This window comes from Vipera berus (genome assembly GCF_964194415.1).
Source record: "Vipera berus genome assembly, chromosome: 5".
NCBI lineage: Eukaryota > Metazoa > Chordata > Lepidosauria > Squamata > Viperidae > Vipera > Vipera berus.
In genome coordinates, this window is record NC_138207.1 from 83,133,366 (window position 1) to 83,160,779 (window position 27,414).

The 27,414-nt window shown below is 41.0% G+C and overlaps 1 protein-coding gene across 1 annotated transcript; it reads right to left on the reverse strand.

Annotated features, from left to right (window-relative positions):
- Positions 1-518: 518 nt before the first annotated feature.
- On the reverse strand, positions 519-27,097 carry TACR2 (tachykinin receptor 2; the record flags this gene model as incomplete). Its single annotated transcript, XM_081329946.1, has 5 exons — positions 519-825; positions 2,567-2,763; positions 6,267-6,423; positions 10,945-11,139; positions 26,772-27,097. 5 exons carry the CDS (start codon positions 27,095-27,097, stop codon positions 693-695), a joined length of 1,008 nt encoding a protein of 335 aa, XP_081186072.1. The 3' UTR covers positions 519-692.
- Between the last annotated feature and the right edge of the window lie 317 nt (positions 27,098-27,414).

Consider the following 27,414-nt stretch of genomic DNA (forward strand, 5'->3'; position numbering starts at 1 on the left):
TCACCATTTCTGAATTGTTCTTTGTAACAACTGGTGAAATTGGAAGCAGTGAAAGGTAGTTAAATTATCTTTAATGTATACAAATATTGAAATAACTACAAATGTAATAAATGACTTAGGTTGCCAATTAATCTGGTTTTGAGGTACTGATATCAATATCAGTGAAATTATTAATGGGATTATAGCAAGAAATTAGTCAAGCAAATTATCAAGACACATTGGGGGAAAATGCATTGACCTCTTTATTTTGTGGGCAATAGAACAATATCTTTTATGGAAAAAGGGATTTCAAAAGGACCAGACTGGCAAACTGCAGTGCCACCATAGAAGAATAATTACAGGTAGTCCTCAATTTATGACTGCATTTGAGCCCCAAATTTCCATTGCTAAGCAACCCTGCAACCATCATAAATATATATGCCAGTTGCCAAGTGTCCAAATTTTAATCACGTGACCCTGATGCTGCTGCAATGGGCAGCAGTGTGAAGAACAATTACAAGTCACTTTTTTCCATATTGCTGTAACTTTGAATGGTCACTAAACAATTGACTGTAAAATCGAGGATTACCTGTACAAACATGCCGTGATCTAGTGCAGTATTTTTGATGCTACAACGAAAGAGCAGGACAATGAAGCTGTTACTCAATACATATTAGCAACTGACAAAGCGATTAGTTGTGTACATAGCTAAACTATGTACAGGTTGGGTGCTTGTTCTCTTTGGATTTACCATAAGGGTCAGGATAGCCAAGGTTAAGCCGGTCTCTTTCTGTAGCTTTGATGCAGGGGCACCATTGAAAAGCAATCCTGAATCCGGATCGGAACCTGCCAGGGGTACAAATATGAATAAAATGCATGTTATCTAAGCCAGAGATGAGAGGGTGAAGCCATCAATTCCCCCCCCCCCCCAATTTCTACCACACCTTTCTATTTTTAAGGTGTATTTTCCACCACAGTTTTAGGATTTACTACCTCTCTGCTGACTCATCTGTCTGTCTCTAGCCTGACCTCTAATCAAATGGGTTTGCTACAAAGATGGGCTCAGAAAAATCAAGATGGCCAGCCTGGCAATTAAGTCCCATGTCCTTTTAAGATGTATTATGTTTGTAAAGAAGGGTTGGCCATTGATCATTTGCTTGGGCCACCATTTTGACTTTTTTGACTCCTATCCTCCCTCTGTGTGAGAGAGATCTAGACCACAGATGTCCAATCTTGGTAGCTGTAAGACCTGTGGGCTTGAACTTCCATGCTGGATGGGGAATTCTGGGAGTTGAAGTCCACAGATCTTAAAGTTGCCAAGGTTAGACTGATTGCCCGCTGAATACTTTTGATGTCAAGCTGAGATCATGGATCAAAGGCTGGTGGGTGATCTTTTTTTTTTGTAAAGATCATGTAGCACATTGGCCTCACAGTGACCTGTGCTACTGGTACATACTACTGGTACATACTACAGGCCACAAAGCCCAGGAGAAAAAGAATGGGTAGAATAAAGCCATAAGCTTCCTCTCAAGCCAAAAATCAAAAGACATACATTTCCTCCAAAGAAATTGATTCCTCCCTCCCTGCCAAACTAAAACACCTCTCAAAATTCAGAATGGAATAAATGTACAACTTGCTAGAAAAAGTCTTTGACTTACAACAGCAACCGTTAAGTGGGTTTTGCTGATATTACAACTTTCCTTTCCAGAATTGTTAAGTGAATTGTTGCAGTTGTTAGTAATGTGGTTGCTAAGTGAATCTGGCTTCCCCATTCACTTTGCTTGTCAGAAGGTCGGTGATCACATGACCAGGGGGATGCTGAGTATAAAAATGGCTATAAGTCACTTTTTTCAGTGCCATTATAACTTCGAACAGTCACTAAATGAATGGTTTTAAGATGAGGGCTCCCTATACTACATTTCCATAGCAAACAGGAAGGATTCAGAAATACTACAGGATATTCCTGGTACAGATAGAAATATTTCCCATGCAGAGTGTTAATGAAATATGGTGTGCGTTCCAGGAGCAATTTTATCTTTGAAAGATTTTGAGTGTTCCATCTTAACCACATGCCCAAAAGAAAGACTAAAAAAATGCAAATGTCCAATTAGACATAGCTTCCAGCCACACCCCTGTTCAGATTATGTCTCATTTTCACACTATCTTCATTATCCAGATATATCAATGGTGTTCGGGTTCACCTAGGACAAACAATAACACACACACACACCCAAACAAAACAGGCTTAGCAACCTGTGAATCCAGTCACTGTGGCTTATACACCATGGATTCATGATTTACTTTTATATAGGAATTAGCTCATCGTCTTTTGTTTATCAAACAGTGGCTTAGTATGTGTGAGCTAACCTGTATATCAGCTTACCCTTGAACATTTGCCACTTTCTAAAATGTAAATCTGATATTTTTATATTAAAATACAATGTTAAGGAAAAAAGTTATTTGGTGTAAGTGATGGCTTAAGTCCCAGTGAAGATTTATCTGTATGTCGTATTATACTGTACTGTGCTTGGGTGATAGATCTTTTTACCCACTGAAGCTGGAGTCTCTTAAGCTACACAATACTCACCTATGATTAAGACAGCAATAAATAATTGGACTGTACACTGCAGAACTCATGGCGAGCAAGAACACAGCCAGATAAACTTGTTGGATGTACTTCTGCCTGTTGACTTCCTTCCAGACGCTTCCCAGAATGAAGTAGAAATGATAAGGGAACCAGCAAATGGCAAATGTTATCACAACTGCAACCATTGCCCTGACAAACTAGGACCAAAAAAAAAATAGGGTTGTTTAATGACTGTTTCACTCTTTCTTTCCCCACTGTATAATCTAACTACCTCAAGGAAAGGTACAAAATATTCTGCATGAGAAATTTTCTGATCTTGGATCAGTGGCCATGGCATTTCAGCGTTTTGTCCTGAAGTTGAGATAAAATGAGTGTTTTGTTCAAAGCCTTTCAAGTGTTTGGACACCCTGCAGTTGACTTGTTTTTAAAACCTTCATCTAAACCATGGCTACTTGGAAAATGCATTTGCCAAAAAAACTCCAGCAAGAATTCCTGCCACGTTCACTGGGCTGTAAATTGGAAAGTTAAGAGCATGGTAGTGAAGAGGCGATAGAGAAATGCTTCACTGCTGTTTTTACTGTCTGTCTGGGTATTTGAATTTATTTTTTTAAAGTAGTCGTTCTTTGCATTTTTCTAGTTTGGGTAGCAAATAGAAGTTAACGTGGATTTCCATTAGTTTTGGAGGAAAAAAAGACCCACTCTTTCCTATGAAGAATTCTTGACACTTTCATGAGATATTCTTGGCTGCACCCTCAGGAAGCAGACAAGTGGGAAGGTTCACCGTGCTGCAAGCTGCATCGTGGTGTTGTGATCAAGCATCAGCTCTTCTATGGATGTTGCAACACTGCGGGCACACAATTCACCTTCTCATGGAGAGACGAACAGCCTGCAGATGCACCTGGAGACTCAAATCCTTCAAACAAAACATTTCAAGTGTTTCGTTCCAATCTCAGAACAAAGCAACTATTCATATTTGATAGTCAGCCTTTGACCAGCTTTTATGATTGTTTATTGACCCTGGCATGCCTTTGCTACAAACCAATGGCTGGTTAATAGAAAAAAGGTTTTCTGTGTGGCTCTTATTGGCTATTATAGTCAATCTTCACCTATGGAAAGATAAATCTATGGCCACAGTTCCTCAGGAAGTTGAACCTGATGTTATTTTCAATTTGTGAATGAGGGGCTTTTAAACACAAATTATGGGTAGAGGATTACAATGAGGATATGATTGCTGCAACCTTCATGTGAAGATCTTACTAATAAAAAAATGTGGTTGTTGGGAGGGATTTGCTCTTTTTCTTGTTTTCTTCTATTATTTTTAAAATTGCTTGTTTGTTTATTATTTACTTTACAATGGCAAAATAAAATTAATTTCAAAATAGAGGGTACAGAAATCCAGGTCATGACTGTATGACTGAAAAAGAGGAACTACTACCGTGTTTCCCCAAAAATAAGACAGGGTCTGTTTTTTGTTTTTTGTTTTGCCTCCAAAAGAGGCACCAGGTCTTATTTTCAGGGTTTGTCTTATCTCCGGCACCGACAGCCCTGCCCAGCAGGTCCACTTCTTCTGGGGCCAAAGGAGCAGCTTCGTTCTGCAGTTGTATTACGGCCTGCATTTTGTAGTCAGGCCTTTCCGGAAGGGCTATGCAGCCGAGTACTGAGCTATGGATTCAATCCATAGCTTGGTCCTCGGCTGCAGAGGTCTTGCGGAACCAAGCTCGGTTCTCGGCTGCAAAGGCCTTCCGGAAAGGCCTGTGATGAAGAAATGCAGGCCTGGCTGCAGAAGACGCCGCAGAAGAAATGGGCCAGCAAGGAGAGTGGGTGCGGGGCACGTGGGGCAGACCCACACCCCTACCCCTGCCCTCGCCCCCAAACAAGTGTTTTTCTTTCTTGCCTAGTAGTCTAGTAGTCATGCTAGACTGTCAGATGTTTGCGGCCTAGGCATCAGAGGCCAAGTGGTCAATTCATCACTTCCAAAAAACACACTTATGTAATTTTTTTTCACCTTGGAAGTTCATTAAGCAAGATAGATTGATGTTCTTTTTATCTTAACATTAACATTAACCTGAATATTTAATTTTAATTTCTGGGAAGGCTTTTCTAAATCTTTTTTATGTTTAGCTAAGCAAAATAGTTTTGTCTGTGTATCTCAAATTGTTAGTCTGGTGGAGCAGTGGGCTAATGCCTCCTTAAGTAACACCAGCTGCCTGCAATTAGTGCAGGTTCGCGTCCCACCAGGCTCAAGGTTGACTCAGCCTTCCATCCTTCCGAGGTAGGTAAAATGAGGACCCAGATTGTTGGGGGCAATAAGCTGAGTGTAATAATGCCGCTTGGGGGTGTGTGTGAAAGCCCTAATAAGCAGGCATATACATAGAGTGAAGGCTATTGCTAAGCACATTGATTTGTGCCTTAGAATTGTAAGCTGCCCTGAGTCTTCGGAGAAGGGCGGGATATAAATGGGATTTTTTTTAAAAAAGCTTCTTGATCTCCAAGTCAAACCTTCAATCTGGCTGGCAAATCTCCAGAATAATTGATGTAGCAATAAGTTAAGAGTTTTGGCAGTCACCTTTAAAGGCTGTCAAGATTTTAACATTCCATGTAATGCCAAGGTCTGCCTTTTCTTTCTTTACCCCTTCCCAACTGGAAGCAAGGAGAGAAGAGAATGGTAAGAGTAAACGCAATGAGGCCAATGTTAAGCTAAGAGGCATGGCACATTCAAGAAAACATATTATTTTACAGCTGCTTTGACCAGACTGGTGCTTATTATGTGTCAGAGTTTACTTAGAAGGTCTCATCTTTGTTAGGCAAGAGGGGCCCATTCAGAATGTCATGCTTGAGGACCTTCAAAATCGTGAAGTTCATGCTGATTATTGTTGCCTTGGAGTTACCAGATCCGTAAGATTGTAACAGAGGACCCAAAACAACAGTTGGATTCTCTGGTCTGAAATAAACATGCTGACACTCTTTCGATCCCCGGCCTGTGCCTCAGTTAAGTTCCAGATTGTGTACTGTAGGCACATAAAAGCAGGGAGCCTTTTGTGAAAGCTTACTCACTGTGCCTGGCTTTGCTGTATAACCTTTTCCCACAGACTGAGCTCCAGGCAAAGCTGGTTCTTCCTGTCTGAAGTTCAAGATAACAAGCACAACACTGATTGGCTGGTCCCTTATAATAAGAAATTGTCTCCCAGAGATCTTAGTTCTTGGAGCAGTTTATCAAGCTACTACATGCTGCCCAAATGATGGGAGTTACTGCAACTGTTATATTTTATATGAGATCTCGGCATTTTGTCTATGGGTCTTGATGGCACGAATACCAGAATTAATATTACTTGATAATGCAACTATAAGCTGTTTATAAAAACTCTGAAGTTGCGCTTACTTTAGTCCTGTAAGATATTGCTAATGAAAAATTATCCTAATAATTCATACTGTGGCATGTTAGCTACGCAGGATTCATTTGTTTTCTTTTTAAGGGCTCAAGGTGCAAGATTGGGATTGTCAAGCTGACAAGAGGTGACACCCACAAATTCTTAACGTGAACTTTACAGAGTTGCTTTACAAAGATTATTACTTAAAGACATAATTGATTTATAATCTCCTGGGAATAGATGCACAATTGTACAGTGGTACAAGACTTGCAATGGATTTATATTACAATTCCATTTGAGGGTATTTTTTTTTTGGTGAACAAATTACTAACCTTTTTCTTGGCCACGATCTTATGTTGATAGTACACCATGTTGGTATGATCTCCAGGAACATCATTATGCCACAGAGTTATTCCTATTGCACTGTATGTGACAAAAATCACAGTGAGAGGCAGCACATAAGCCAGGAGAATGACTGCTATGTGATACCTAAACAAGAAAAAGGAAGAAGAAGGAAAAGGAGAAAGGCTGAGTGTGAATGATCAGGGACAAATATTTCTCTTCCTTCAGTAAGAAAATTCTCTATGATACTGAGGGCAGTCTACATCTACATAATGGAAGCTATGATGGTGCACTTTCTGCCATTAGATGGCAGAAAGTGAAGAGGAACTAAAGAGCCTCTTGTTGCGAGTGAAGAAGGAGAGTGCAAAAGTTGGGTTGAAACTAAACATTAAGAAAACCAAGATCATGGCATCCGGCCCTCTCAATTCCTGGCAAATAGATAGGGGAAGAAATGGAGGTAGTGACAGATTTTATTTTCCTGGGCTCCAAGATCACTGCAGACGAGGACTGCAGCCAAGAAATTAAAAGATGCTTGCTCCTGGGGAGGAAAGCCATGGCAAATCTAGACAGCACACTAAAAAGCAGAGACATCACCCTGTCAACAGAAGTGTGTATAGTCAAGGCTATGGTCTTCCCAGTTGCAATGTATGGCTGTGCAAGTTGGACCATAAGAAAGGCTGAGCGTCAAAGAATTGAGGCCTTTGAACTATGGTGCTGGAGAAGACTCTTGCGAGTCCCTTGGACTGCAAGGCAATCAAACTGGTCAGTCCTACAGGAGATCAACCCAGACTGCTCTTTAGAAGGCCAGATCCTGAAGTTGAAACTGAAATACTTTGACCACCTAATGAGAAGGAAGGACTCACTGGAGAAGAGCCTAATGCTGGGAAAGGTTGAGGGCAATAGAAGAAGGGGACAACAGAGAATGAGGTGGCTGGATGGAGCCACTGAAGCAGTAGGCGTGAGCCTAAATAGACTCCATAAGATGGTAGAGGTCAGGAAGGCCTGGAGGAACGTTGTCCATGGGGTCGCGATGGGTCGGACACGACTTCACAACTAACAACAACAACATGATGGTGTAATCAAAGCTCCACCTGGCTTTTACGTGTGTCCATTAAAATGTGTTCCTGGAAGAAACTGATTATCTGGACCCGTACCAATCGGGTTTCAGGCCCGGGCACAGCACGGAGACGGCATTGGTCGCGCTGGTGAATGATCTCTGGCGGGCTCGGGACAGGGGTTGTTCCTCTGTCCTAGTCCTATTAGACCTCTCAGCGGCTTTTGATACCATCGACCATGGTATCCTACTGCGGCGTCTCAGGGGGTTGGGAGTGGGAGGCACTGTTTTACGGTGGTTCTCCTCCTATCTCCTGGGCCGCTCGCAGTCAGTGTTGACAGGAGGGCAGAGATCTGCCCCGAGGCCTCTCGTTTGTGGAGTTCCTCAGGGGTCGGTTCTCTTTCCCCTCCTGTTCAACATCTATATGAAGCCGCTGGGTGAGATCATTTGTGGTTTTGGGGTGGGGTATCATCAGTACGCTGATGATACCCAACTTTTTTTCTCCACCCCGAACCAACCCAGTGATGCCCTCGCCATGATGTCCCGCTGCCTGGAGGCGGTCCGGGTCTGGATGGGGAGAAACAGGCTTCGTCTCAATCCTGCCAAGACTGAGTGGCTGTGCATACCGGCATCTCGGGTTAACCAGACTATTCCATCTTTAATGATGGGGGGTGAGGTGTTACCCCCCGTTGATAGGGCTCGCAACTTGGGTGTCCTCCTGGATTCACGGCTCAATTTTGAAGATCATATAGGAGCCGTGACCAGGGGGGCTTTTGCCCAGGTTCGCCTGGTGCGCCAGTTGCGACCCTATCTGGACTGAGATGCCCTACGAACAGTCACTCATGCGCTCGTGACCTCCCGTTTAGACTACTGCAACGCTCTCTGCATGGGGCTGCCCTTGAGGACCACTCGGAGGCTTCAGCTGGTGCAAAATGCAGCCGCGTGAGTTGTGATGGGGGTTTCCCATTACTCCCATGTAACACCTCTTCTCTGTGAGCTGCATTGGCTTCCTGTTGCCCTCCGGGTGAGATTCAAGGTGCTGGTGATGACCTATAAAGCCCTAAATGGCTTGGGTCCAGGATATCTGAGGGAACACCTGCTGCCGGCATCAAGCTCCCTTCGTCCAGTGCGCTCCCACAGGGAGGGTCTTCTCAGGGTGCCGCCGGTAAAAGTATACCGGCGGATAACACCCCGGGGGAGGGCCTTCTTTGTGGGGGCGCCTGCTCTTTGGAACCAGCTGCCCGTGGAGCTTAGGACTGCCCCCGACCTTCGTTCATTTCGCCGAGACCTGAAGACCTGGCTCTTCGAGCTTTCCGGCCCAGGCTGAGTTTTAATTGGGGTTTTAATTGGGGTTTTATATTTTTTCAGGGATTTAATTTAATCTTTTTAAATTGTTCTTAATTTTTGTATCGATGTTTTATATACCCTGTAAACTGCCCTGAGTCCTACGGGAAAGGGCGGTATATAAATTTAATAAAATAAAAATAAATAAAATAAATTTAAATGTCCATTAAGTATGGGAACCACCCCCTTTTTAACCTGCATCGCATAATGATAAGCATTGAAAAAGGGTAGGGCTTTAAATTAGACATAAGAGTTATTATTGTGACTTTTTTTTTAACCGTCCCTGTGGATGCCCCTGTTCCAAAGGGAAACTAATCAAGCTTTCCTATCAATAATATATGGGACAATTTTCAGTCAAGAGCTCTTTAGAAAAGAAAGCAAGTGAAAGTGGCCTTTGGACCCTATCTTCATCCTTCCTTATGTGAGAAACTCAGAGCAGGATCTAGCACTGAAAGTATATGCTCTCATTACAACATCAGAGAATGCATGATCGCCTTTCTTTAGGGAATTGGAATAGCTCATTAATGGCAATGAAAAACTGTCTGAAATTAGGAAGGCACCATGTGGGATATAAGGAAACGAAGAGCAAAGGAAGTGATGAGAACTCGTGAAGAAGACTTGGTTGTAGTAATGTTTTTCTTCCTTCCGAAAGGAGAGGGAATGGAAAATATTTAATAAAGAGCTTTTGTTTTTTGTAGCACCGGGAAGCACTTTCGGTCTCCTGTTTTGTTTTTCCCCCCATGCATTCTTATCTCTTCCTGTAATCTGCCTTAGTTTTTCTCTCTTTGCTCCAGAGTCACCAACCTTGGCAACTTTAAGATCTGTGGACTTCAACTCCCAGAATTCCCCAGCCAGGGAATTGAAATCCACAAAATCTTAAAAGTTGACAATGTTGGACACCGCTGTTCTAAAGTATTGATGAAGTATCATCAATATGCTGATGATACCCAGCTTTTCATCTCCACCCCGAACCAACCCAGTGATGCCCTCGATGTGATGTCCCGTTGCCTGGAAGCGGTACAGATTTGGATAGGAAAGAACAGGCTTCGGCTCAACCCGGCCAAGACTGAGTGGCTTTACATACCGTCATCTCGTTTAGTCCAAGAGGTTCCATCTTTGATTATAGGAGGAGAGATGTTACCTCCCGTTGATAGAGCACGCAATCTGGGCGTCCTCCTAGATTCACGACTCAGTTTTGAAGATCATATTGGAGTCGTAGCTAGGGGGGCATTTGCCCAGATTCGCCTAATATACCAATTGCGCCCCTTTCTGGACCGAGATGCCTACGTACAGTCACCCACGCACTCGTTACCTCCCGTATAGACTACTGCAATGCTCTCTACATGGGGCTGCCCTTGAAAACCACCCGGAGGCTTCAGCTGGTGCAGAATGCAGCTGCACGGGTAGTGATGGGAGCTCCCCGATACTCCCATATAACACCTCTGCTCCATGAGCTGCATTGGTTACCAGTTGCCCTCCGGGTGAGATTTAAGGTGCTGGTACTTACCTTTAAAGCCCTACATGGCTTAGGCCCGGGATACTTGCAGGACCATCTGCTACTGGGAACGAATTCCCATCGCCCAGTACGCTCACACAGAGAAGGCCTCCTCAAGGTACCGTCGGCTAGACAATGTCGGCTGGCGAACCCCAGGGGAAGGGCCTTCTCTGTGGGAGCGCCAGTCCTATGGAATCAGCTCCCCCCTGAGCTCCGGATGACCCAAGATCTCCGGTCCTTTCGCCGCAGCCTCAAAACACTCCTTTTCCACCTGGCTGACCTGGACTGACAGGTCCAGGTCCTAATTTTTTTTTTAATTTTATCTTAATTTCTGTTATATGTTATTGTTGTTAGCCGCCCTGAGTCCTTCAGGAGATAGGGCGGGATATAAGTCCCATTAATAAATAAATAAATAAAAAATAAATAGATAAAATTTGAGGCTTTGACTAAATTCCAAGTGCTTCACTTTTGGAGCGGGGGGGTGGGGGTGGGGGAGATTCTTGATCCTGGAAAGTCACAATCCAATGAAGATAAAAACAATTTTTTGTCTCTAAGGAAAATATCTGCAGTATTTTTTTTTCACTCATGATCTACCATCCTTCTCTGTAAGTACAAACATGACACAGTAGACCTTTAAAAACGCGATGGACCTTTTACCTGACCGTTCTGAAAACAGACCTATCAATCACTTGGCATTCTCGTTCCTTCCCTTTGCTTGGATTAGATTTATCAAAATACTGTACATTTCTTATTTCAGTCTATGTGGGGGACTTACGTGAACTGTTGTCTTTGGCTGTGATTGTGTGGCCAGCTCACAGCACATTTGGTTAGTCCATGATCCGTGGTGAGTTTTGCATAAAAGAACTGTGGAAAAGCTAGTGCACAAGCCACCAGCCAGATTATTCCGATGATCCCTTTTGTGTTTGCTGAAGAAAGTTTTTGCTTGAAAGGGTAAACGATTGCCATATACCTGAAAGAAACAGGGAAGAATCAGAAGGAATGGATTTTTCCATTGAACAACTATGCTAGCAAACCCTTAGGTTACAGTTGAGACAAAGTCATTTTTTTCTACATTAATTTGTAGAAAATGTCAACCTAATGTCATGTAGATTGGACAGGTTTTCTACAGTTAATCTGTTCTGACTTATCGTAAGAGCAATATGGGCATTCCCTGACACCTCTGCTAGGTAACAAAGGGTTCTCAAAAGTGAAAAAAAAAGAAAAGAAGGAAGAATGAAGATGACTTGAGAAAGAATGGGAAGTCACCTGTCCAACCGGCAGCTGGTTCAACCATGCTCACTGTGAGCTTCCTTAAAATGAAAAGATTGTCATTCCTTTGGTCCAAAAAAATTGAAAGGGGCTTTTAGGGCAGACAATTAAGCCCCACAACTATTTCAAAAATATATCCAGGAACACATAAACTTTTTTAAAATGTAAAAAATGAAATGAAATAAAAATATTGCTAGATGCAAAGCCATGACTTTGCACCTCAAGTACTAAGGGCTATAATGTATGCCCACTTTAGTGCCCTCTGTGCCAACATGTTTCCTTGATTATCTCAACTCAACTTGTAAAACAAGACAGGACAGTCCATCAGACAGACCTAAAAACTTATTTATTTGAACAAGCCGGCCTGGTCTGATGGGTTTGGGGTATTTTAATACTAATTTTATTAATCTTTACTGTAATTTGGGCTACAATATTTAATTCTTTTTTAACTTTTGTACATTGTATTTTTATTGTATTTATTGCCCTGTACACTGCCCTGCCCCTTCATGGATTACTGCCTTGTCGTGGCGAAGGGGCTTGCGTAATTCAATGAAGCTATGAGCTATGCCGTGCAGGGCCACCCAAGACGGACAGGTCATAGCAGAGAGTTCTGACAAAACGTGATCCACTGGAGAAGGAAATGGCAACCCACTCCAGTATCTTTGCCATGAAAACCCTATGGACAGTACCAAAAGGCAAAACGATATGACGCTGGAAGATGAGCCCCTCAGGTCGGAAGGTGTCCAATATGCTACTGGGGAAGAGCAGAGGGCTAGTACTAGTAGCGCCAGAAAGAATGAAGCGACTGGGCCAAAGCCGAAAGGACGCTCAGCTGTGGATGTGTCTGGTGGTGAAAGGAAAGTCCAATGCTGTAAAGATTTTTTCTCCATAGGAACCTGGAATGTAAGATCCATGAATCAAGGAAAGCTGGACGTGGTCAAACAAGAGATGACAAGACTGAACATTGACATCTTAGGTATCAGCGAACTAAAATGGACAGGAATGGGTGAATTTAATTCAGATGACCATCAGGTATACTACTGTGGGCAAGAATCCTTCAGAAGAAATGGAGTAGCCTTCATAGTCAATAAAAGAGTAGGAAAAGCAATACTGGGATACAATCCTCAAAATGACAGAATGATCTCAGTTCGAATCCAAGGCAAACCATTCAATATCACAGTAGTCCAAGTCTATGCCCCAACCACCAGTGCTGAAGAGGATGAAATTGACCAGTTCTATGAAGCACTACAGCACCTTATAGAACTAACACCAAAAAATGATGTTCTTATCATCATGGGGGATTGGAATGCTAAAGTAGGAAGCCAAAAGATAACTGGAATAACAGGCAAGTTTGGCCTTGGAGTGCAAAATGAAGCAGGGCACAGGCTGATAGAATTCTGTCAAGAGAATGCGATGGTCATAGCAAACACTCTTTTCCAACAACCCAAGAGACGGCTCTACACATGGACATCACCAGATGGTCAACACAGAAATCAGATTGACTATATGCTCTGCAGCCAAAGATGGAGAAGCTCTATACAGTCAGTAAAAACAAGACCAGGAGCTGACTGTGGCTCAGACCATGAGCTTCTCCTTGCAAAGTTTAGGCTTAAACTGAAGAAAGTAGGGAAAAGCACTAGGCCACTCAGGTATGAATTAAATCATATCCCTGTTGAATATACAGTAGAGGTGACAAATAGATTTAAGGAATTAGATCTGATAGACAGAGTGCCTAAAGAACTATGGACAGAGGTTCGCGACATTGTACAAGAGGTAGCAACCAAAACCATCCCAAAGAAAAAGAAATGCAAGAAAGCAAAATGGCTGTCTGAGGAAGCTTTGCAAATAGCTGAGGAAAGGAGGGAAGCGAAAGGCAAGGGAGAAAAAGAAAGATACGCCCAATTGAATGCAGAATTCCAGAGAATAGCTAGAAGAGATAAGAATGCCTTCTTAAATGAACAGTGCAAAGAAATAGAAGAAAACAATAGAATAGGGAGGACCAGAGATCTTTTCAAGAAAATTGGAGAAATGAAGGGAACATTTAATGCAAAAATGGGCATGATAAAGAACCAAAATGGCAGGGACCTAACAGAGGCAGAAGAGATTAAGAAGAGGTGGCAAAATTACACAGAAGAACTATACAAGAATGAGCTTAACGTCCCTGATAATCACAATGAGGTGGTCACTGACCTCGAGCCAGACATCCTAGAATGTGAAGTGAAGTGGGCCTTAGAAAAACTGAGCAACAACAAAGCTAGTGGAAGTGACAGTATTCCAGCTGAGCTATTCAAAATCTTAAAAGACAATGCAGTAAAAGTGCTACACTCAATTTGCCAGCAAATTTGGAAAACTCAACAGTGGCCACAGGATTGGAAAAGATCAGTTTACATTCCAATTCCAAAGAAAGGCAGTGCCAAAGAATGTTCAAACTATCGCACCATTGCACTCATTTCTCATGCTAGTAAAGTCATGCTTAAAATCCTACAAGCTAGACTTCAGCAGTATGTGGATCGAGAACTACCAGAAGTACAGGCAGGATTTCGAAGAGGCAGAGGAACTAGAGATCAAATTGCCAACATACGCTGGATCATGGAGAAAGCTAGGGAGTTCCAGAAAAACATCTACTTCTGCTTCATTGACTATGCTAAAGCCTTTGATTGTGTGGATCACAACAAACTGTGGCAAGTTCTTAAAGAGATGGGAGTACCAGACCATCTTATTTGTCTCTTGAGAAACCTATATGCGGGTCAAGAAGCAACAGTGAGAACTGGACACGGAACCACTGATTGGTTCAAAATTGGGAAAGGAGTCCGGCAAGGCTGTATACTGTCGCCCTGCCTATTTAACTTATATGCAGAGCACATCATGAGAAAGGCAGGGCTAGATGAATCAAAAGTTGGAATTAAGATTGCCGGAAGAAATATCAACAACCTAAGATACGCACATGATACCACTCTAATGGCAGAAAGTGAAGAAGAACTAAAGAGCCTCTTGTTGCAGGTGAAGAAGGAGAGTGCAAAACTTGGGTTGAAACTTAACATTAAGAAAACCAAGATCATGGCATCTGGCCCTCTCAATTCCTGGCAAATAGATGGGGAAGAAATGGAGGTAGTGACAGATTTTATTTTCCTGGGCTCCAAGATCACTGCAGACGGGGACTGTAGCCAAGAAATTAAAAGACGCTTGCTCCTGGGGAGGAAAGCCATGGCAAATCTAGACAGCACACTTAAAAGCAGAGACATCACCCTGTCAACAAAAGTGCGTATAGTCAAGGCTATGGTCTTCCCAGTTGCAATGTATGGCAGTGAAAGTTGGACCATAAGAAAGGCTGAGCGCCAAAGAATTGAGGCCTTTGAACTGTGGTGCTGGAGAAGACTCCTGCGAGTCCCTTGGACTGCAAGGCGATCAAACCGGTCAGTCCTAGAGGAGATCAATCCTGACTGCTCTTTAGAAGGCCAGATTCTGAAGCTAAAACTCAAGTACTTTGGCCACCTAATGAGAAGGAAGGACTCACTGGAGAAGAGCCTAATGCTGGGAAAGATTGAGGGCAAGAGAAGAAGGGGACGACAGAGAATGAGGTGGCTGGATGGAGTCACTGAAGCAGTAGGCGTGAGCTTAAATGGACTCCAGAAGATGGTAGAGGACAGGAAGGCCTGGAGGAATGTTGTCCATAGGGTCGCGATGGGTCGGACACGACTTCGCAGCTAACAACAACAACAACACTGCCCTGTGTCCTTCGGGAGAAGGGTGGTATAGAAATTAAATTATTATTATTAATTATTTATTATTATTATTATTATTATTATTATTATTATTATTATTATTATTATTATTATTATTATTATTATTATTATTATTATTATTATTATTATTACTATTACTATTATTATCTCTCCTGCCCTTCTCTCTAGCTCAGTGTTTCCGAACCTTGGTGACTTTAAGATCTGTAGACTTCAGCTCCCACAATTCCCCAGCCATCTGGCTGGGGAATTCTGGGAGCTGAAGTCTACAGATCTTAAAGTCACCAAGGTTCAGAAACACTGTCATGGCGTATTGTTACCAACACTCTTGGATTGTGTAAATACAAATAAATCCCACTGCAAGGTCCTCTGTAATTGTTCGCCACCCTGTTCTTTGAAATGGCACATTACTTCATTCAAATTCTAATCTCTGTGAAACAAAGAGAAAAATTAAAGGGCAATTTTTACAGGATCACTTTTCCTTCCATTTTTCTAACAGAAATAGGCAATGATATCATAGTTTGACTCTGATTTGTATATGTAGTTCTGTAAGTATTGTGAGTCACTTTTCTTTTTCCCGTAAGGACCGTCCAATCTTATCCCTTGCAGCTGAAAGCTGCATGTTAAAAGCTTTCTATCTTACTCCTGTTTTTAACTGTCATGTCAGACGGCTAATTTATACTTTGCTTGGAGAGCAATGAACTGTTATGTATATCAATGTTATGATTTTGATGATGATGATAACTTTATTGTCACTTTGAATGTACACCAATCGGCATACATCAAAATGAAATTTCGTTGCATACAGCTCTCAAAGGGTCACCACCTCCGATATATACTCCTTGTTCGGGGCCCGCTCAAATTTCACATTGTCCATTTTAGTCTCTAGGGAGTGAGTGATGGCAAACAGGACAGATGGAAATGGGGCTCCATGTGGATTAGCCCTCAAATTCGCTTGTATTCTGACAACCTCGCCTTCTTTCCTTTTTCTGATCCTGACTCTTCCACCCTTTCCTTAAAGAGGCCTTGCTTCTTTTCACCCCTGGAGCACGCTGCTGCTGCCGCCGCCACCAACTCCTCCAAAAGCCTCTCTCTCTTCCTCTGGGCCTGCCGACAGCCTCATCCAGTTCCTTCGCTCCATAAGCCCCGGGATGTCTCCTCCTCTGCCTCCTTTGGAAACAGCCCTGATTTGAAATAGAATCCATCACTGGGCCAGCAGTCAGATCTTACTGCTGGTGGAACAAATTCAAACAGCGCCAACGACTTTTAACGGTCTCACCAACAGTTCCAAAACAGCTAGAAACTCGCCATGCCAGCAAAGATTGTCGGTCGTATGTCGTATGTTACCTTAGTTCCACCATGTTGCTCAAACACATTAAAATCTTCCTGATCATGTGGCCTATAGCCCTTACTATCCCTCCCAAAACTATTCGCCTTCAAGAGCCAATGCAGCCGCAGCCATTCCAGGCGCCGCCATAGTGCAGCCTTCAGAACATTTCATTTTTGGCAACACTTGGCCTTCCCAATTCATTTTTCTACATCTGTATAGCTAATCTAGAACCCCTTGAGAAATAAAATTCAGGTTGTTTATCTGCCTTGGGCAATTCATGTACATAGAGAATATCTGAAAAATATACTGACTTGTCTTTTTTGACAAATTTTAAACACTTTTTACACATTCATTTAACCAAATCAAATATTATATAAATTATATGCTCCTAGTTAGTATTTTTTCCTCCTCTCCTCTCCTCCCCTCCCCTCTTCATTCCATTCCATTTCTTATCATTTTATTATTTTTGTGAAAAGATCTCTAGGTTTCATACAGTAGACCATAAAAGAATATTTAGGGGTGACAAGTATGTTTCTTGGCAATATTTTTCAGCCAGAAAAAAATACACAAAAAGCAAAAATGTAATAGTTGAAGTTGGCCCTGATCTTATTACAGGTAGTCCTCGACTTACACCAGTTCATTTAGTGACCATTTGAAGTTACAATGGCATGGAGAAAAAATAACTTATGACCAGTGATGGGATTCAGCCGGTTTGTACCACTTCGGCAGAACCGGTAGCTAATTTTTTGTTGCCCAGGCCCAGAATGGACTTCTGGAAGTGGCATCCACACAGAGAACCAGTTGTTCACATATTTGAATCCCACCACTGCTTATGACCATTTTTCATGCTTATGACCACTACGTCATTCCCCATAGTCACATGGTCAAAATTCAGATGCTTGGCAACTGATTCATATTTATGCCGGCTGCAGTGTCCCCAGGGTCATGTGATCATCTTTTACAATCTTCTGACAAGCAAGGTCAATAGGGAATCCAAATTCACTTCACAACTGTGTTACTAGCTTAAATGCATGATTCACTTAACAGCTGTGGCATGAAAGGTTGTAAAAAGGAGCAAAATTCACTTAACAAATGTCTCATTTAGAAACAAAAATTTTGGGCTGAAGTAGATACCACCTGTGTCTGCTTGCCATATGCAGAAAACAAAATGGCTACACTTAATTGTAATGAAATCTGACTCATGTTTGTAAATGTATACAAGGAGGATTAATTTAGCTTACCTCTTTTTCTAAAGAAAGGTTGCAATAGCTGTTTGAAAAGCAAAAAGTTCCACAGAGGTAGCTTCTCTGACCTCCAAAAATTCCCCCTTAATCTCCTCCAATGAAAAGAGGTTCTTTGGAATTTCTTAACAGCTGATTCCTCTCTGACATACTTGGAGCCCTTTCTACACACACCAGCAGCCTGTGTGTGGGTGTGTTTCAAGGTAAAGTGATCCATATCAGCAAAGACCAGTGAAAATTACTTAAAGGTGATTCATAGATAGCACTATATTCCTATAAAGGTAAAGGTAAAGGTTCCCCCGCACATGCATGCTAGTCGTTTCCGACTCTAGGGGCCGGTGCTCATCTCCGTTTCAAAGCCGAAGAGCCAGCGCTTGTCCGAGGACGTCTCCGTGGTCATGTGGCCGGCATGACTAGATGCCAAAGGCGCACGGAGCGCTGTTACCTACCCACCGTAGTGGTCCCTATTTTTCTACTTGCATTTTTACGTGCTTTCGAACCGCTAGGTTGGCAGAAGCTGGGACGAGTAACAGGCGCTGACTCTGTTATGCGGCACTCGGGATTCGACCCGCCAAACTGCCGAGCTTCTGATTGACAAGCTCAGCGTCCTAACCCACTGAGCCACCGCGTCCCTTATATTCCTATACAAGTAACCAAAATTATTGGGAAAGGCCCATAAAAATATTGGAAGTGTGGCGAAGCAGAGGGCACTTATTGGTATACAGGAAGTCCTTGTTTAACGTCCATTCATTTAGCAACCATTCAAAGTTATAACAGTGCTGAAAAAATGGACATAAGACCAGTCCACAAACCTATGACTTTTGCATGCCCCTGCAGTCATATTCAAACTCAAATTCAGGTTTGGCTGCAATTACAACCACATGCTTGCCTCTGTACCTCGTCTTCCTCCCACCCCACCCCCTGAGGCTTTGCACTGTGTCACAAGTGCTATTGCAATCTTGTCTTGTTTTTAGGTCTTTTTGTTTGTTGTCTGATATCAAATTGTACTATGATAAAGCATCTCCTTGTTAGAAACTCAGGAGAAATTTTTCAGGACAGTTTAAGTTTGTTACATTTGGTTTCTTTGTGATTGACAGGATACACCTTAGTAAAATAATTTTCTGAACATGTTGAACAAACGTCTTTGATGTATTGGTTTTTTTCCCCCAAGAAAGGAGAAACCAATCTAACTTCTACCTTTTGCCTGTTTAGAATAGTTCATATAATGAAACCTTTTACTGAACTTGGGTTCAATAGATTTTGCATGTAGCAAGCAAATTTCTCCTGTAATTTATATAATTTGCATTATAGCATTATTAATTTGCATTTGCATTATAGCATTATAGCATCATTAATTACATACACCAATGTACATGATATAATTTGTATCATTTCACATAAATGATATAAAATCATATGATGTCCTAATTTCTGATTCACTTTCTGACTTCCCTTAATTGACACTTCAACCATTAAAATGAGGTCTCATGGTATATAGTTACATGAATATGGCTGTCCAATTTGCAAGTTCAGCGATTCTGGGTAGCTAATAAGGTTAAAACAAAACTACCGTATTTTCTGGCGTATAAGACGACTTTTTACCCCATGAAAATCTTCTCAAAAGTCAGGGGTCGTCTTATACGCCGGGTGCTGAAACTTTAGGGACAGGGCTGGCTGGAAAACCTGGAGCGGATCTCCCATTTGGTCTGCGCAGGGAAAGCGGGACCAATTGGAGAAGAAGCTGCAGTCTGTGATTTTTTACAGGCTGGGGTCTGGGCGTCTTTCCTTCTAAAGTTGAAGAGCAGCTGCAGTCTATCCCAACTTGAAAGGCAGGTGGGGAATGCAGCAGCCAGAGCAGCTGCTTAGCTCTAAGGACACATTTGACTCAGGAACTGGGCGGGCTGGCTGGAAAACCTGGAGTGGATCTCCCATTTGGTCTGCGCAGGGAAAGCTTTAGAGTGAATTAGGAAAAGTTTAATCCACTTGCACTGTTTTATGTTTACATGTTTGATGACAAACAGCCTTATGTTTATAAGTGACAGTTTTCCTACTAAGTACCTGCATGTCATAAGCATTTGAATTAAAATTACCATATTAAAATCAAATCTGATGTTTTTTAATTTTTATTTGTTGTGCGTTGGAAGAGGGGTAGTATTATACAGCGAGTATAGCCCAAACCCTATAATTTAACAGGAAATGTAGGGAGTCGTCTTATACGCCCAGTCATCTTATACGCCGGAAAATACGGTAGTAAGAGAAAGCAACTACAACTGTATTCATATAGGGACATGCATCTAATATACCGGTGGCTGAGCTTGACCACTGATGTAACACAAAGTTAAAATAACAAGAAAGATCAAACGTATTATTAAGACTTGCCAGAAATGAAAACAAATAAGGAAATAGAATGATATGTCTTACGATGATGATCGTATTATTTACCCAGCATCAGAGGGACTTTCTATAGCTATTACATTTTCATTACTGATTTGGTATAGATATACAATCTCAGTAAGTGGCAGTTATCACTGATAAAACATCTTGAGAGAAAATTTACTATACTGTGACCAGGAAAACTATATAGAGTTGTCAATGAAATGAGTTTGACTTGAAGACTTTAATTTACAGATGAGCAAGACTTTCTGAGCCAATGGAGTTTTGTTAACTCCAGATTCTATGCCAAGCAACTTAGATTATGCCCATGTTTGTTTGAACTTCTCTGTCATGTTTTTATTGGATTTGTAAAAATCCATTTTATTAGCAGTAAAATCTATTCCTTAAATTTAGAAGGCCGCCTAACTCCATAAAGAGCCTGGGCAGAGTACTAACATTTTAAGCTGCCCAGAGTCATTTGGTTGAATTGGGCAGCTATGGAAATTGAACAAATAAATAAAATATCAAAGAAACAGTTAAACAATTAAAGAACATTGTAGATCCAGAGGCTAAACAGTCAAATTGACCAATAACCGCCCCCTCCATCCTAAACCCATAAGAGACTCACCAGTACCCCTTACTGTACAGTTCCCGCTGCCTTAGGAAAGCTCAAAACATTCTTAAACACTCATCTCATCCAGGACATTCTTTTTTTTGAACTATTACTATCTAGCAGACGATACAGGATAATAAAAACAAAGACAAACAGGCTGAAAAATAGTTTTTATCCCAGAGCTGTAACCATATTAAATACTACCGTATAGTGCAATGTTGAAGTGCAATATTAGGGGCAGCGCAAATCCAATAAAAACATGACAGAGAAGTTCAAACAAACATGGGCACAATCTAAGTTGCTTGGCATAGAATCTGGAGTTAACAAAACTCCATTGGCTCAGAAAGTCTTGCTCAACTGTAAATTAAAGTCTTCAAGTCAAACTCATTTCATTGACAACTCTATATAGTTTTCCTGGTCACAGTATAGTAAATTTTCTCTCAAGATGTTTTATCAGTGATAACTGCCACTTACTGAGATTGTATATCTTATTTGTGGTTTTTACTTGTGTGTAGTGTGCACTGTGGACCACACTTAATTTCATTGTGAGTTACACAATGACAATACAGGTATTCTATTCTATTCTATTCTATTCTATTCTATTCTATTCTATTCTATTCTATTCTATTCTATTCTATTCTATTCTATTCTATTCTATTCTATTCTATTCTATTCTATTCTATTCTATTCTATTCTATTCTATTCCAAGCCTAGGAGAAGAGTCAGGTTTCCAGAGACTGTCAGTGGGAGCCAAAAAGATGTTTTGGGATGCTATTTCAGAGGACATATACTATGACAGAGATGGCCCGCTCTTTGGTCCCATTAGATTACATCACATTGGTGGGATTCAGAACATGCACACTTTATACCTCAGATAGTCAAGCCCTGTACCATTAAGGGTTTTATCAGACGTAACCAGTACCTTAAATTACATTTGGAAGTTTTGGCAGCAGAGTAGCTGTGTTACAGATTGTGGTATGCCTGTTACTCTTCACCAGTGCTTTTTTTGTAAAAGAAAAAGGTGCCGGAACTCACACGTCATACAACCTGCCTTGCCTAACCTACAAGGTTCCATCCAAAAAAGGTGCCGGAACTCCGTTCTGAGCGTTCTATGAGAAAAAAAGCCCTGCTCTTCACCCTGCTGAGTTCTGGATCAAGTGAACCTTCTGAGTGGTCTTCAAAGGCAGCCCCATGTAGAGCTCACAGCAATACTCTACATATGAGATGACTAGGGCATAAAATACCATTTGTTGATCCAGCAACCAGTATGTCAGATGGATCTATGGAAACGTTTTCCTGGCCACAGTTGCTACATTCTTTTCTAGTAGGAGCTACATGTCCAGAAAAACCAGCATTTTTTTTTCTACTGAGGAAGTGGCTTTATGCAGACGCTTGTTTATGTACATTATTTAATTTGATGACTCCGGGCAATTCACCATATTCCAAACAAAATAAAAGCAATATCACAGAAAAACAGACAATGAAACCAGAACTTGGACAAGAAAGGAAAAGAAAAGAAAAAAGAAAGAAGAGCAAGATGGTGAATGAAGCAAACCTCTCAATGTCCCACCAATGGCTAACATCTAGCATAGAGGACACCAACCACACTAGCAGAAGGCCTGGAAAGATAGTCAGGTCTTCATGGCCTTCTGGAGAGCCATCAGTGTGGGAGCTATCCAGATCTCGGGGAATCTCATTCCAGAAAGCTGATGCTGCAACGGAGAAGGCATGCTTCCTAGCTCCTGAGAGATGACAGTGTTTAATCAAAGGAGACTGGAATGCACCACCCTATAAGCCTGCATTAGCCAGGTAGATATGATGGGAGACAATGAATCCCCAAAATAGCCAGGCCTTATGTCATGTAGAGGTTTATCGGTGATAACCAACATCTTGAACACCACTCAGAAACAAACCGGCAACCAGTGCAGCTCATAGAATAGGGGAGTCAAATGAGCATACTGGAGCATAGCTATAATTGCTTGCACTAATGCATTATAGACCCGTTGAAGCTTCTTAGGGATCTTCAAGGTTTATTCAATGTTGAATGTGCTGTATAGTTGAACTATGAAGGGAGCAGTGCATGAATGACTGTCTGAAGGGCCTCTGGGTCCATGCAAGCATGCAACCAGGAAAGGATTCAATATCAAGGCAAAAAAGTCCCGAGACATCCCACAAAGAAGGGGCCTTGGGTTCACCACCACCCCATTTGCAAATATTGGCAAGATCCTTCCCAAATTCAGATATTTCTGCATGCTTCTAACTTGAAGAAGTGGAGAGTGGTCTATTAGAAGTCCAATTTCTTTGGCTCTCAGGTTTTCCACAGCTTTATAGCTTTTAGCATCTCTAGAGAGTTAATTCAATGAACTGGGAAACAAAATATTATTCCATCTTCAAGAAGGATACACTTACTTCCCTCTCCTTGTTGAAGATTAATTGAAGACTACACACCTTTCTCTTCCCATTAGTTTGCTCTGGTTATAAATGTCATTACAGTGGGCAAATCATTGGGAAGAGATGTTTGGGGATAGAGGTTGTAAATCGTTCTATTTTGTGAACTTTCTTTGCAAGCGTCAAGCCGCCTATGCAGGAACGCATTTGCAGCTCAGCAAAGTAGCAGAGGAAAATACCTGTGAAAGGCAAGAAGTTGATTGGTGGGTTTTGAACCAACCAAAATTTAAGTTGGTTTTCATCTTCCCACTGATTAAAACAAAGCAAGACACAGTCCAGGATGGTAATAATGGGGCAGAGAGATTATGCCCAAGGCTTTTGTCTTTTTGATCTATAACAGACAGAGCTGAATAGTGCTGTGTTTTTTGTTTGTGTAGGAAGGTGTTCTTTTACTCACAGCTTCCTTTCCCTTCCTTGCCCAGCAGTTCCTGTCTACCCAGCCCCACCACAGCTGGTGGGAACATTTTCCATAAACTTGGGGCACTACCTTTGTTCAGCATTGAAACGTTAAGGATTTATTTATTAATCAAATTTATATGCTGCCCATCTCTTTGTATAAGAAACTTGGAGTGGCTTACGGGTAGTCCAGCCTCATCACTACTGAGGTGGAATACAATTTAACCCTTGGGGGCAGTTGCAATTTAAGCCTGCATGATTTTCTGTCAACTTAAGGACATTAAAAAAAACTGTGAGGAAGATATCTCAGTTTCTTCCAGAGACCTGACGTAATCCACTAATTTCCTTCTGCTGACTCATTAAGACAGAGTTTTGATGTGTGTTTTGTTTTCCACACAAGCAGGAGCATCTTTGGGAGGATAAAAAAAATCAGGATGGTGGCTTCCAACTCCTCAACCCTTTTTATGGTTGTAATGCCCATGCAAGGCATACAAAAAAGGAGCAGGGCTTTAATCTCATAGTCTTGGCTGCCATTTTGATTTCTTGACTTCCCCACTCCCTGTGGACACCCCTGCGCATAAGCATATTGCTTGTTTTGGTCAGAATATTGATACCTGGGAAATGTTAGTAGTCTCTCTTTATAAAAATGAGATTCTAGCCAAGGACAGAGCTGGAGAAACACCAAGAGTCTTACAGTGTCTTAAAGTACAAAGTACTTAAAGTTCGTAGAGTACTAACAAAGACTAATAAACCTATTGCAAAAGGCTAATAAAGATATGCCTCTGGAAGCGTGAAACAACTGAGTAATGTTTAGTGGAATACTAGAAAGGAGTGTATGGCTACCACCAGCAGTAGTGAAGTAGGTCTTGATGTCCTAACCAGCAAAATCTGAACAAATTATGTAAAACTGGCAAGCACGTTTTTATCAAATGGTCACAGAAAAATCTTATAAAACAAAATAGCACAAAATATACATAGCAGTAGATAAGGAATGTCTACTTACAATTTAGGATTAGTTTTATGCATGTCTACAAGAAGTAAATATTTTTCAGTTCAGTGGGATTTACGACCAGGAAAATGTGCACAATAATCTAGAACTATAATATTAACTCTTATTTTTCAACATTTTTGCTAGTCTTGCTGGTGACAAGTGCCATCTATAAAACATTTTATATAAATTTTCTTTGTAGGAAGTTGACATTGTCAGTTCATAATTTCTTTCCCATAAATTTTGCCATTTTTCTAATTCTATGTTGTATCCAAAATTTTTCGCCCATCATTGCTTCTTTAACTTGATCACTTTCCATTTTCAAATTTAATAGAAAATTATACCTTTTCTTAATTAGCTTCTCATCAGAAGTTAACAATGTCTTATCAAACACAGTTTGTTCCTTATAAAATCCAGTTTAATATCTTTATCCTATCTAGCTTGCATTTGTAAATGTGCCCACAATGATAAATTGACCCTGATTTTCCATTTCTTGTTTAGATTTTAAATTCTCTTCAGAGTTTAGAATATGTCTCTATGTCCAGATTTTTTCAAAGTTCACTAAATTTGGTTTGTTGACAACCACCCTGTTTCCTCCTTTAAATTTCTGGGAGTCTACCTCTGTGAAGATCTGACCTGGAAAGTTTAATACAACCCAGGTGGCCAGAAAGGCCGAACAGAGGCTTCACTTTCTTAGGGTCTTGCGGAAGAACAGGGTAGAACAACGGCTAATGACCCTCTTTTACCGGTCTACTATAGAGAGCGTCCTCTCGTATGGTATTGTGGTTTGGTATGCTGGTTTGACAGCCACGGATAGGAAAGTATTACAGAGGGTGGTGAGTACAGCACAAGACATTGTGGGCTGTCCCCTGACACCACTGGATGACATCGCCAGGGCTCGTTGCCTTGGAAGAGTGAGGAAAATTCTCAGGGATGACTCACACCCTGGACGGTATCTCTTTACTCTCCTACCATCGGGTAGGAGATATAGGAGTATAGCCAGCCACACCAACAGGCTGAAAAACAGCTTTTATCCGTGGGCTGTTAGGCTTTTGAATGAGAAATAACTTTTGTGAATTTTATGCAGCATTAACTTGGGAGGCCGGTGTGTGGTGCAGTTGGTTCACATGGTGTAGTAAGATGGAGGGTTTGTTGTCACTGTGTGTTGGGGGGGGTGGGAGCACAAAGGGAGGCTCAGCTAATCTCAATGTACACATAGTTGTACTTTGACAATAAAGGTTCATTTTCAAATATATTTTACATTTTATTTTTCCCCATGTTGTTAATAATGCATTTCTTATATAGTGATTTTGGAAATATTTATGAACTTTATTTTTCCCGTACCATAAAAAAGTGTGCCACCCCAGTTGTAAATCATGCCCCTCCAGATATAACAGCCTTTTTATTTCTAAGAGTTATCCATTCTTTTACCCATGTTAATGCAGATGCTTGATAATATAAAACCCACTCTGGTAAACCAAGACCTCCATTTTTCCTGGCATCTTGTAACATTTTCAACATAATTCTAGCTTTCTTCCTTTGCCAAATAAATTTCAAGATTAATAAATTTAAGTCTTCAAAGAATTTTTTCTCAAGTTTTATAGGTATTCTTTGAAATAAGAATAAGATTTTCAGTAGTATGTTCCTTTTCACTGTAGCAATTCTTCCTAATATTGACAATTGCAAGTTTTTCCATTTTTCCAAATCCAGTCTTATTTGATTCAATAGTTTCGTATAATTATCTTTTTTATCATTGAACATGTTTCTGTTAAATATATTCCCAGATATTTGACCTTTTTAATTATTTGCAATTCTGTTTTTCTGACATTTTTTTTGCTTATGTCTAAGGTTTTTAACTATTACTTTGGTTTTTTTCTCTGTTTATTTTTAGTCCTGCCATTTCTCTGTATTGTTCTATCTTTCCCAATAGTTTAGGAATCATCTCCAAACGTTCTTCTAGAATAAATACCAATATTAACTCTTTACTACACTAACCGCATGCAAAATGTCTGAATATGCATGCTTTACAAGTTCATATTAGTTTTCATATTCTTCCATATTCATGTAGTTATTCCTATTTAAGTTATTCATATTTTCTACAGTTACATATCGAACATAGCTTTATTACAACTGAACATCCACCAGCAAATTTACAGTATTTTTTTTAATTCCAATGGTAAACTTTTCACCATTGCTTTTCTTACCTCTCCGCAGAGACAGCAGTCATAGAATAAATGCTGACAAATATTGCAGTAATGGGAACAAAATTATGAAAGCGGCAGAATCCCTCGCCGAAATACCAGATATTATGGCAGGCATAAATAAAATTAAAAACTGTGTTTAGAGCACTCATAAGCAGATCGGAAAAAGCCAAGTTCACAATAAAATAGTTGGTGACTGTTCTCATTCGTCGATGGGACAGGATAATCCAAATGACGATGGTATTCCCCACAATTGATGCTGTGATTATCAATAAGTAGGCAGTGGCCCAAAGTGCAATTTGCCATCCAGGCTGGTAAAATGTAGTCATCTCAGTCAAATTAACATCATTTTCAAAAATCTGATCTTTGGAAGCATTCTTTTCATTTGAGAAGGAAACCATTGTCATGTCTTTCTTCTGCTCAAAAAAACCCCCCAAAACCAAACCAAAACCAAGAAATTGGCTGCAGTTAACTCGATTCGAGGATCCCAGTCTTATCAGTAGAATAATGAGTTCATCATAATTTTGTAGATTGAATCTAGCGGCATTTGATTCATCGCATACTGATCTTCAGTGATGCAAATAAATGAGATGAGATTGCTGCTCTTTTGCATTCATTTGCTGCTCTTTTGCATTCATATCACCAC